Source organism: Oncorhynchus masou, chromosome 31, assembly GCF_036934945.1.
Source record: "Oncorhynchus masou masou isolate Uvic2021 chromosome 31, UVic_Omas_1.1, whole genome shotgun sequence".
Lineage (NCBI taxonomy): Eukaryota > Metazoa > Chordata > Actinopteri > Salmoniformes > Salmonidae > Oncorhynchus > Oncorhynchus masou.
The window spans coordinates 65,643,862-65,656,710 of record NC_088242.1 but is presented as its reverse complement, the minus strand read 5'-3'; the positions used below and the strand labels follow the sequence as shown (position 1 = coordinate 65,656,710).

At 43.2% G+C, this 12,849-nt stretch overlaps 1 protein-coding gene across 3 annotated transcripts in view; it reads right to left on the bottom strand.

Moving 5' to 3' along the window:
• LOC135524280 (tripartite motif-containing protein 44-like) overlaps window positions 1-12,849 on the bottom strand; it is a 69,152-nt gene that overhangs the window by 22,172 nt on the left and 34,131 nt on the right. The window contains exons 4-5 of one of the 3 annotated variants that reach the window (XM_064951684.1): window positions 11,403-11,687; window positions 7,229-7,251 (exon numbers count right to left, since the gene is read on the bottom strand). In XM_064951684.1, coding sequence (XP_064807756.1) covers window positions 7,229-7,251; window positions 11,403-11,687 — 308 coding nt within the window. Of the gene's footprint in view, window positions 1-7,228; window positions 7,255-11,402; window positions 11,688-12,849 lie in introns of all 3 variants that reach the window. The other 2 variants (XM_064951683.1, XM_064951682.1) reach the window with 2 other exon arrangements.

Here is a 12,849-nt window from a genome sequence, read left to right as displayed (position 1 = left end):
TTTGGACACACCTACACATTGAAGGGTGTTTTATTTGTACTGTTTTCTACATTGTAGAATAATAGTGAAGACATCTAAAGCTATGAAATAACACACATGGAATCATGTAGTAACCAAAAAAAGTGTTAAATCAAAATATGTATTATATTTTAGATTCTTCAAAGTAGCCACCCTTTGCCTTGATGACAGCTTTGCACACTTTTGGCATTCTCCAAACCAGCTTCATGAGGTAATCACCTGGAATGCATTTAAATTAACAGGTGTGTCTTGTTAAAAGTTAATTTGTTGAATTTCTTTCCTTCTTAAATGTGTTTGAGCCAATCAGTTGTGTTGTCACAAGGTAGGGGTGGTAAACAGAAGATAGCCCTATTTAGTAAAAGACTAAATCCAAATTATGGCAAGAACAGATTAAATAAGCAAAGAAAAACGACAGTCCATCATTACATTAAGACATGAATGTCAGTCAATGCGGAACATTTTAAGAATTTTCAAAGTTATGATGAAAATGACTCTCATGAGGACCGCCACAGGAAAGGAAGACCCAAAGTTACCTCTGTTGCAGGGGACAAGTTCATTAGAGTTACCAACCTCAGAAATTGCATCCCAAATAAATGCTTCACAGAGATCAAGTAACAGACACATCTCAACATCAACTGTTCCGAAGAGACTGCATGAATCAGGCCTTCATGGTCGAATTGAAGCAAAGAAACCCCTACTAGAGGACACCAATAATAAGAAGAGACTTGCTTGGGCCAAGAAACATGAACAATGGACGTTAGACCAGTGAAAATCTGTCCTTTGGTCTGATGAGTCTTTATGAGACGCAGAGTAGGTGAACGGATGATCTCCGCATGTGATATTCCCACCGTGAAGCATGGAGGAGAAGGTGTGATGGTGCTTTGCTGCTGACACGGTGAGTTATTTAGAATTCAAGGCACACTTAACCAGCATGGCTACCACACCATTCTGCAGCGATAAGCCATCCCATCTCATTTGCGCTTAGTGGGACTATAATTTGTTTTAACAGGACAATTACCCAACACACCTCCAAGCTGTGTAAGGGCTATTTGACAACGGAGAGTGATGGAGTGCTGCATCACTTGACCTCACCTCCACAACCACTCTACCTCAACACAATTGAGATGGTTTGGGTTGAGTTGGACCACAGAGTGAAGGAAAAGCATCCAACAAGTGTTCCACATATATGAGAACTCCTTCAAGACTGTTGGAAAATAATTTCAGGTGAAGCTGGTTGAGAGAATGCCAAGATTGTTCAAAACTGTCGTAAAGGCAAAGGGTGGCTACTTTCAAGAATCAAAAATATATTTAGATATATTTAGATATTTAGAGGTGTGTCTAAACTTTTGACTGGTACTGTATATGAACACATTTTTAAAAAGTTATTCAAGTATAAATTATAAATTAATATAAATTAAGTATAAATTAAGTTATGATTTGGTATTTTTGGGGTATTTTATTAGGATCCCCATTAGCTGTTGCAAAAGCAGCAGCTACTCTTCCTGGGGTCCACACAATACATGAAATAGTACAGAACATTAATAGACATGAACAGCTCAAAAACAGAACTACATACATTTGGTAGACTGCCATAGATTCTGTTAATTGCCAAAATTATTGAAGATTCCGGTGGCATAGGCCTCAGTGAATGTCCAGCCTCTCTTTTTATCAGACAACTAACAGAGACCCTGCTCCCCTAATCTTCGTCCCTTAAGGACCACCTGTCTAGCATAACTTGCAACTCACCCAGGGTGAAATACAATCTAAAAATGCAAGCAATGATCAACGTTTAGAGATGTAGAGACTCCATCGATTGGGATGTTTCATTTGCTTTCTTTAGTACAACTCACCCTTCTCATTTGCAAAGTTGCACAATGTCTCTGTCCCCCTCTCCCTCCCTCCCTCTCATGCACTCCCCCTCCATCTCACCTCTTTTGCTGTCCCTCTCCCCCTTTCTCTCTTTTCTCTCCAATCCTCCTATATTCTCCAGGGAGACACATTGGCTCTGTGAAATGAACCGTTTATGGCCTGTCCCAGGATGCTTTGAGGAGGTGTGTGTGGAGATGCTAAGCACCTCTCCTGTTCCTCCATCGATCAGAACAAACTAACACACACCCATGCGCACACACAAACTATTGATCAGTGGGCCTACCATATCCCAAACCAACACCACTCTCTGATCAGGGAAGAGTTATTTCAAGGGGGCTCAGGGAGGATGATGAGAAACCATTAACCAAATCAATGTGTGTGTGTGGTGTATTATGTGAGAGATGTGCAAGGGGGGCACCTCTTGGTAGGATATAACTTGATTCAATTAAAGAGAATCTCATAATACATCATTAGCACACACAAACAGGCAAACCATGACCAAGTTCATAAAGAGGCTTCAATTGTGTGATTAGAGCCAGATGACAAGTATGGTCATGTCCTGTGTCTATGTAGAACTAACACTGGGGATAGGGGGCTAGGGAGAGAGGCTCATCACTAACACTGGGGAGAGGGGACTAGGGAGAGAGGCTCCTCACTAACGCTGGGGAGAGGGGACAAGGGAGAGAGGCTCATCACTAACGCTGGGGAGAGGGGACTAGGGAGAGAGGCTCATCACTAACGCTGGGGAGAGGGGACTAGGGAGAGAGGCTCATCACTAACACTGAGGAGAGGGGACAAGGGAGAGTGGCTCCTCACTAACACCGAGGAGAGGGGACTAGTGAGAGAGGGTCCTCACTAATACTGAGGAGAGGGGACTAGGGAGAGAGGCTCCTCACTAACACCGAGGAGAGGGGACTAGGGAGAGAGGCTCATCACTAACACTGGGGAGAGGGGACTAGGGAGAGTGGCTCCTCACTAACACCGAGGAGAGGGGACTAGTGAGAGAGGGTCCTCACTAATACTGAGGAGAGGGGACTAGGGAGAGAGGCTCCTCACTAACACTGGGGAGAGGGGACTAGGGAGAGAGGCTCATCACTAACACTGGGGAGAGGGGACTAGGGAGAGAGGCTCCTCACTAACACTGGGGAGAGGGGACTAGGGAGAGAGGCTCCTCACTAACACTGGGGAGAGGGGACAAGGGAGAGAGGCTCCTCACTAACACTGAGGAGAGGGGACTAGGGAGAGAGGCTCCTCACTAACACTGAGGAGAGGGGACAAGGGAGAGAGGCTCCTCACTAACACTGAGGAGAGGGGACTAGGGAGAGAGGCTCCTCACTAACACTGAGGAGAGGGGACTAGGGAGAGTGGATCCTCACTAACACTGGGGAGAGGGGACTAGGGAGAGAGGCTAATCACTAAAACCTCACTAACACAGGGGAGAGGAAGCTAGGGAGGGAAGAGTACAGTCGTAGCCAAAGGTTTTGAGAATTTTCACAAAAAGTCTGCTGCCTCAGTGTCTAAATATTTTTGTCAGATGTTACTATGGAACAATGAAGTATAATGACAAGCATTTCATAAGTGTCAAAGGCTTTTACTGACAATTACATGAAGTTGATGCAAAGAGTGAATATTTGCAGTGTTGACCCTTCTTTTTCAAGTCCCCTGAAATCCGCCCTGGCATGCTGTCAATTAACTTCTGGGCCACATGGCAGCCCATTCTTGCATAATCAATGCTTGGAGTTTGTCAGAATTTGTGGGGTGTTTGTTTGTCCATCCGCCTCTTGAGGATTGACCACAAGTACTCAATGGGAATAAGGTCTGGGGAGTTTCCTGGTCATGGACCCAAAAAATTGATGTTTGATTCCCATATGCACTTCGTTATCACTTTTGCTTTATGGCAAGGTGCTCCATCATGCTGGAAAAGGCATTGTTCGTCACCAAACTGTTCCTGGATGGTTGGGAGAAGTCGCTCTCTGAGGATGTGTTGGTACCATTCTTTATTCATGGCTGCGTTCTTAGGCAAAATTGTGAGGGAGCCCACTCCCTTGGCTGAGAAGCAACCCCACACATGAATGGTCTCGGGATGCTTTACTGTTGGCATGACACAGGACTGATGGTAGCGCTCACCTTGTCTTCTCTGGACAAGCTTTTTTCCGGATGCCCCAACAATTGGAAAGGGGAATCATCAGAGAAAATGACTTTACCCCAGTCCTCAGCAGTCCAATCCCTGTACCTTCTGCAGAATATCAGTCGGTCCCTGATGTTTTTCCTGGAGAGAAGGGGCTTCTTTGCTGCACTTCTTGACACCAGGCCATCCTCCAAAAGTCTTCACCTCACAGTGCATGCAGATAAACTCACTCCTGCCTGCTGCCATTCCTGAGCAAGCTTTGTACTGGTGGTGCCCCAATCCCGCAGCTGAATCAACTTTAGGAGACGGTCTGGCGCTTGCTGGACTTTCTTGGGCGCCCTGAAGTCTTCTTCACAACAATTGTAAGCTTGTAAGCTATAACCCTACAGAAATGAAAAAGACATGTATTCCCTCCACTTTCCCAGTCACATTCCTCCCTCTCTCCTTCCTTTAGTTCCCGTTCTTCTTGCATTTAGGACTTCATTATGCTTTATACGTGTTGGTATCTGATGCCTTCACCCAGGCAGGGAGCTGGGCTAAATTCTGCATCCACAGCATTTTATGAAGATGGAAAAGAGTAGTGTATGTGCATACATGTATGAGTGTGTGCATACATTTGTGTACACACTATCGTTCAAAGTATTAGAACACCTACTCATTCAAGGGGATTTCTTTATTTGTACTATTTTCTACATTGTAGCATAATAGTGAAGACATCAACACCACGAAATAGCACATATGGAATCATGTAGTAACCAAAAAAAGTGTTAAACAAATCCAAATATATGTTATATTTGAGGTTCTTCAAATAGCCACCCTTTGCATTGATGACAGCTTTGCACTCGCTTGGCATTCACTCAACCAGCTTCACCTGGAATACTTTACCAATAGTCTTGAAGGAGTTCCCACATATGCTGAGCACTTGTTGGATGCTTTCCTTCACTCTGTGGTCAGACTCATCCCAAACTATCTACATTTTGTTGAGATCGGGGGATTGTGGATCTGATGCAGCACTCCGTCACTCTCCTTCATGGTAAATAGCCCTTACACATCCTGGAGGTGTGTCGTGTCATTGTCCTGTAGAAAAACATAGTCTCCCTAAGCGCAAATGAGATGGGATGGCGTATCGCTGCAGAATCCTGTGGTTTAACACTTTTTTGGTTACTACATGATTCCATATGTGTCATTCCATAATTTTGATATCTTCACTACTCTTCCACAATGTAGAAAATAGTAAAAATAAAGAAAAACCAGTGAATGAGTTGGTGTTCTAAAACCTTTGACTGGTAGAGAGTGTGTGCGTGTGTGTGTGTGTGTGTGTGTGTTAGATATCTATCTATCTATGTGGGTTAACCTTGACCAAGGGCATTGTAGAAGCGTTATCCAACCGTGGGGTCCCAACTGTCAGCCATCTGGTCTTGATAGAGAGTAGTGGATTGTGCTTGGGTCTCAGCATTACCATTGGCAGGCCCATCAGTTACAGCCCCTGAGCTGGCAGTTATACTGGGCCTCTCCATGGCTGGGTCAGGGCCATTAAAAACAAAACACTAGAATCTGCAAATATTGTACATTTCTCCAAAACAAATACTCCAACTCCTCTATGTACTTGCTCCATATTCTGCAGGTGTGTGACAAAACAAGGCAATGCTGATTGATGTGTTTATTCAGTTTCCCTGCCGTAGCTGCTATTTGGTTATTTGTGTTATCACTTATCTGTTCTGAAAATCCAACAACATTCCAAAGATAAAACACAGAGCTGTCTGTCTTTCTCTAAAGCTTTTAGTTCAAAGCTTGTTGATGGTGTCTGTCTTAAAAGACACTGTCTTCTTTAACCTTTATTCAACCACAAAGTCCCTTTCAGATAAAGCATTTATTTCCCACCGGATACACTGAGGCTGACATTTCAGAAAGGCAGACAGAGGCACTGCCTGTGTCTCAGACCTTTACTGAGCGAGCGAGTGAGTGTGTACGTGTGCATGCGTGTGTGTGTGTATGCGTGAGAGAGAGGTGGGGAGGCAGCCTGACATCAAGGCCGGGAGAGACACACACACCAAAGGGACACAGCAGGGGGTGATGGGAAGGCAGCTCCTCTGAGATCCATGTCAGTGTCAGGGAATCAATACGTGTGTGACTTGGTAAAGGCTATCTGTTACACCTACTGTCCCACACTAGCCTACACACCTTTACAAGTCAGACAGTCGGAGAGAGACAGGTCGACAGATGGACGACAGGATGAACAGACAGACTTACAGATAGTAGGCAGGCAGACAGGCAAGACACACACACCCCCTACACGACTACCTACCAGACCAGCCTACTACAACACAGACAGTGCTGCCCAAAGCACGGTCGATCCACCTGAAGGCTTGAGTTGACCCCAATAATCAGACTACAGCTTGACCACACACTAGTGGACAGTGTGTCTCTCCAGCATCCAGCCCGCCTCGGCCCAGTGTCCAATGAAGCGGACAGGGGCAGGTCATTCTGTGTTGCCGTGTGATTAAAGAGGGCAAGTCGTCACCTTTCCAAGCATTTAATTCCAGCGGGGACAGAGATTAGAGCAGCTAATTGCCTGGCTGGGCCAGGGACGTGACACACATACAGTACTAAAGGGGAGGAGGAGAAAAGGAGGGGGGATACTGTGCAAGGGCTGGAGAGAGAAGTGTGTGTGTGTGTTTTTAGTTTTACTATCCTTGTGGGGACCAGAAGTCCTCACAACGATTGTAAAACAAGGAAAGTGGGGACATTTTGGCTATTGCCTTATTCCTTGTGGGGACCGGCGAAATGTCCTCACTTTCTTTGTTTTATCATCCTTGTGAGGAATGGTCCTCACAAAGACAGTAAAAGCAACGTCCGTTAGGTTTAGGTTTGCAATTTGGGTTAGTATTAGGAGTTAAGGTTAGGGAAAATAGGAATTTTGAATGGGAATCAATTGTTTGGTCCCCACAAGGATAGTAAAACAAATGTGTGTGTGTGTGTGTGTGTGTGTGTGTGTGTGTGTGTGTGTGTGTGTGTGTGTGTGTGTGTGTGTGTGAGAGGAGTGCATGTGTGAGTTTACTGTACGTGTGAGTGTGAGCATGGATGTGTGTCGCATACTGATCCCCTCTCCCTGTAAGCCCACTGTAAAACCACCTGAGTGTGGGGATTTAAAAGGGTATTTTTCTCCCAGTTCTGCCAGATGCTATAAAAGAGGTTGTTATGAATCAGTCTTACCTTGGCCTGGCCTCAATGTCGCGCTGCTGAAAAAGACAAGAGAAACAGCAGTTTAAATACAGGAGACTATAACACAGCACTGTGGTTGACACTGACACAATCAAACATCTACACAGATGGCAAGACATCACACAGCTGACATCACATATCAAAAGCTATTCTCAAAGATATCGGTGTGTTACATGAGAGGAGAGTAAATGAGCCCAGTGGTGGATCAGTTCTCTGACAGTAGACACTGTTCACACTTTAATTAGCAGCCACAAGCAGCCACCTCAGTCACCATGCAGCCGTCAGCTATAGAGGAGAACCGCAGAGACTAACAAGACAGTACCATACTGTAGCTTCCCCTGGAGGGCCCTGCTAACTCCATCTCTCGGCTCCTTTTCATTAAAACAAATGAAATCAAATGTTGTTATTTGTCACATGCGCCGAATAAAACAGGTGGAGACCTTACAGTGAAATGCGTACTTACAAGACCTTAACCAACAATGTTTTAAGAAAATAAATAAAATAAATAAATAAAAGTAAAAAATAATTAAAGAGCAGCAGTAAAATAACAACAGCAAGGATATATACAGGGGGTACCGGTAGAGTCAATGTGCGGGGGCACCGGTTAGTCGAGGTAATTGAGGTAATATGTAATGTAGGTAGAGTGACTATGCATAGATAATAACAGAGTGTAGCAGCAGAAGAGGGAGGGGCAATGCAAATAATATGGGTAGACATTTGATTAGATGTTCAGGAGTCTTATGATGTCGGGGAAGAAGCTGCTCAGAAGCCTCTTGGACCTAGATTTGGAGCTCCGGTACCGCTTGCCATGCGGTAGCAGAGAGAACAGTCTATGGCAATGACTAGGGTGGCTGGAGTCTGACAATTTTTTGTCTGTATGCTTAGCTGTGTGTGTTCGGCAGTGTGTGTGTGTGTGTGTGTGTGGATTCTCTGACTATGTGTGTGGTTGTGTGCATGTGCTATGTGAGACTTTGTGTGTGTGTTCTGTCAGACAGGCTGAGGGATGATTTCCTCTGGGGTGACAGATCAGTGCTCAGTAATCATGGTGGGTGGTGTTTGGAGGGTAAACACAGCGGGCGTACGTCTGTAGAGCTACTTGCCTACCTACCTACCTACCGCCCGCCAGCCCGTCCCGCTCTCTATTGATTTAATGACAGATCTGTAGATTACACTGCAAAACAGGAGCCCATTCATTCTGTAATAAATGTACACAGCAACTGCCATAACAGCTGGCCCATTCTTTATCAGCGTTACCTCTATTTAGGCTAACTGCCTAGCGAGAATTAACACAAACACACACGCACAAGCATCATTCTCCATTTATGCACTGGACTTCTCAAACTAGTATGTATCTTATAGGATAAATTATAGAATTATGTTAAATGTTTTTGCCTAAATATATTTTATTTTATTTTACCTTTTTTTAACCAGGCAAGTCAGTTAAGAACAAATTCTTATTTGCAATGACAGCCTAGGAACAGTGGGTTAACTGCAGAACGACAGATTTATACCTTGTCAGCTCGGGGGTTTGAACTTGCAACCTTCCGGTTACTAGTCCAACGCTCTAACCACTAGGCTACCCTGAAAATCTATGGTAACATTGGTCATTTACACTTGAATAACTTTTCAAAAATGAATTCATGTATAGCATTCATTTTTTCTAAATTATGTCCATATTTCCCATGAGTTTCTGGAGGATAGACCATATGGTTCAATAGAAAATAGTCTAATTTATAAAAAAAAAAAGCATCTCATCAACAATGGCATTATTTTCAATTAACTCTGCAACTCTTCCAACTATTGACTTTTTTCACAACTGCCACCAGTTTGACGACAAAACATTTTCAACAAAGACATATTGACATAGTACAATTCATGCTGAAGCCCTCATATTAAACACCAGTGGCATTCAATAAGTTGATGGTATACATTTAGGATAATGGTTTTACAGCTTTGTCATTCTATTTTTTGTTTAAAAACCATGTTATATATTTTACATGTGAAAAGGCAAAACAGAGGGCCAGAGAAAATGACAGACACCTGTGATAATCCGAAGTACCCAAAAGGGAAACGAGATGTCTTGTGATAGATTACCTAGAATCCTTCGAACATTTACAGTAATATTCACTACGTTTGCCTGATCTAAAGCAAGCGGACCCATCTCAATTATGAGAAGTATGCTTTAGAGAGGGGTTTGAGGAAGGATAATTATCGGGATGATATTATTCCATCCTAAATTATTTCCATAGTCTTATTCTTTCAGATGTGGTTTGTGGTTGCTGGTCTGTTGGTATTCATACAGTGCGCTTCTTTCCTCTCTCAGATCTGCAGTTGGCATCTTTTCCATCTTGTAAGTAGATAGTGGGGCCACTACATCAGAGAATACAGACGGCTAGAACTGAAACGCGCTCGAGAATGTGATTAGATTGTGTGTATAAATTGGTATTAGGGTCTTCTCTCTAACTCGTTCCCTATCTTGTATCTCTTGCACACACACAAATGTTTCTATTTGTACCTCATCATACACACACATATATCCCTAAGGCATCTCAAACACTGTACATGTCTCCCTCTCTCTCTCGCTCCTATAGACATCTCTAAGTCACAGCGGGGCATTACTCAAAGCAGAAATGACTTACAGGAGAGAACAAACAGGGCAACCATCACCATTCAATTAGGCCCTTAATGAACTCGGACCACGAGCCGATCATTTCACACAGGAAAGCAATCTGCAGGCTGGCCATAGCCATTACTACATCCCTCCGTCTCTCCCTGACTGCCAGCCACCCTGACTGGCTCATGCCTGAGAGGCTCTACCAGGGAAGACAATAGTCGTCTCCAACAGTTAAACTATAGCAGTTGAGTAATGGGCCAGGAGGATCTTTTTATTTACCCCTGTAGAAATAAGAGCCTTCTTTTAACTAGTATGAGGGAGGAGGAGTGGGTGGGGAGGGGAATAGTCTAATTTATGTGAGTGAGTGAGAATACATATGTGTATATGTGTGTAAATGTGTACGTATGTAAATGTCAGTGTCACTGTATGAGTGTGCGAATAATGGTGTGGGCGTATGAGAAAGTAACCTCGGCAGGGATTGGTATGTAGAAGAGTAGGTACAGTATTTCCAGCTGGCGTCTCTCTCTCTCTGTGTGTGTGTGTACCTGACAAGCAGCCAGAGGACATACGTAGTTACACTTAAACCCCCAGCTATGCAGTGCTAAACATGTTTACATCTAAGAACCCACCCTAGTTTTACACAAGCAGCTTCCCAAATAAAAAACCTGGTCTCAGGGCATTTTGTATTATTCTGTGGGTAAATCCAGGACAATCCATTTAGTATCATATGTTACATATAGTTTGTATTAATTTGTGGATAACCATCACCCATTTTATATGATTTGTTATGAATTACAATTCGTATTACATGTTACGAATTTGCAAATTATATAATATGTTACGAATTTGCAAAACGTATGATATGTTGCAAATCTAGCTAGGTGGCCAACTTTAGCTAGCTGGCTAACGTTAGCGAGGTTAGGGTTTGCTAACATGTTAAGTAGTTGCAAAGTTGCTAAAAAGTAGTAAGTGGTTGAAAAGTTGCTAATTAGCTAAAATGCAAAAGTTATCAGTGATGAGATTTGAAATCTAAACCTTCGGTTGCTAAACATTCACGTTATACGCCTGCCCATCCACCAAGAACAACCAACCTACTTTAATTTTTGCCTTAAGTAACCATCTGGTCTTATGTAACCATACCAAACATAACATATAATACTAATTTGAGTGACCCGGATTTACATTTACTGTGTTAGCCTGGTCTCATAGACTAAACATGAGTTTAAAAAAGTGGTGCAAACTGATTTTATCCCTTTGTACTCAGCACCGACCTTATAACTGACCTGTATAAATGTTTCATCCTCACCCACCATCAATACTAGGATATCTGAAAAGGCACAGCATGTTGAATTACCAATCAACATGCTGTGGCTTTTCAGATATCCTAGTATGATGGTGGGTTAGGATGAAACATTTATATAGGTCAGTTATAAGGTCAGTTATAAGGTCGGTGCTGCGTTACACACCCAATGATGCACTGATCCAAGATCAGTGCCTACAGTGGTATCATCTACCCTGACAATTGTGGTGTATAAGGGAGAGGTGCCTCACCGCTGGTCTGGGGCATGGTCCTCCCTGGGCTAGGGCGGCTACTCCGGCTCCAGGCTGTGCCTCGGCCTGGTCCAGCTGGCCCAGCTGCTGCGTGATACAGGCCATCTCCTCCTGGAGCTGCTCGGTGTGGACGGTGATCTCAGCGATCTTCTCGGCGGCGGCGGCAGTCAGGAAGGCTTCCTTCAGGTCCACTAGGTGGAGGGTCCTCTTCTCCTCCAGACGAACTAGCCGGTGGAGCTCATCAAACTGACTGTTGACATACGCCTCCAACTGCTCTGTAGACATCTAGAGAGGAGAGTGAGAGAGCAAGAGAGAAAGCGAGAGAGAGATGGAAGAATGTGAAAGAAGGTGAAGAGATGTGAGGAAGAATAGCAGGATGAAAAGGTGCAACAGTCGCATTGACGGTCTACAGACAGTCGGCCTGATTCAGTGTCTCCCCTATATCAATTTCTCAAAAAAAGAACAAACACATTTTTTTAAGTAGTTGAAAAGTTGCTAATTAGCTAAAATGCTAAAGTTATCAGTGATGAGATTTGAAATCTAAACCTTCGGGTTGCTGAACACTCACGTTATACGCCTGCCCAACAACCACCCTACTTTAATTTTTGCCTTAAGTAACCATCTGGTCTTATGTAACCATACCAAACATAACATATAATACTAATTTGAGTGACCCGGATTTACATTTACTGCGTTAGCCTGGTCTCATAGACTAAACATGAGTTTAAAAAAGTGGTGCAAACTAATTTTATCCCTTTATACTCAGCACCGACCTTATAACTGACCTGTATAAATGTTTTATCCTCACCCACCATCATACTAGGATATCTGAAAAGGCACAGCATGTTGAATTAACAATCAACATGCTGTGGCTTTTCAGATATCCTAGTAAATATATATATTTTTGTAAATCGGGATTGTAAAAAAAATCTGTGTAAACTTAAACAACTAAGACCATCTTCTGTGAGGTGGTTCACAGCAGCACTAACAGGTGTGTTGACATGACAACTGCGTTGGAGTTTTGAATGACCCTTTGTTCCAATCTGGCTGAAGACCTAGCTAGCCAGTAACTAGCCAACAACAGACACAGATGAAAAGGGAAAACATAAGTATCTTTGCCACAGATGAATATGGTAAACTTTTAATTATATTTACTGACACCCTACAGTCAAATGTTCCCAACAGAAGAGTAGCTCTCTAGCTATTTAAATCACACCCCTCTGCAACCACTCCTTCTTTGATGTTGGTTACGGTACTTATTTAAATTAGGGAAGAAAATATCATGTTACCGTTGGTGTATTAAAATTATGATGTCACCCTATAACATTAATAATCCCGCCTCCTGAATGCAAGTGTTTGATACGGGGGAGACGAGTAACTTTACGATCAAACTTTATCAATGTAAAAGCAACGTTCATTTTTCATAGGAAATCATCTTTAAAATAAT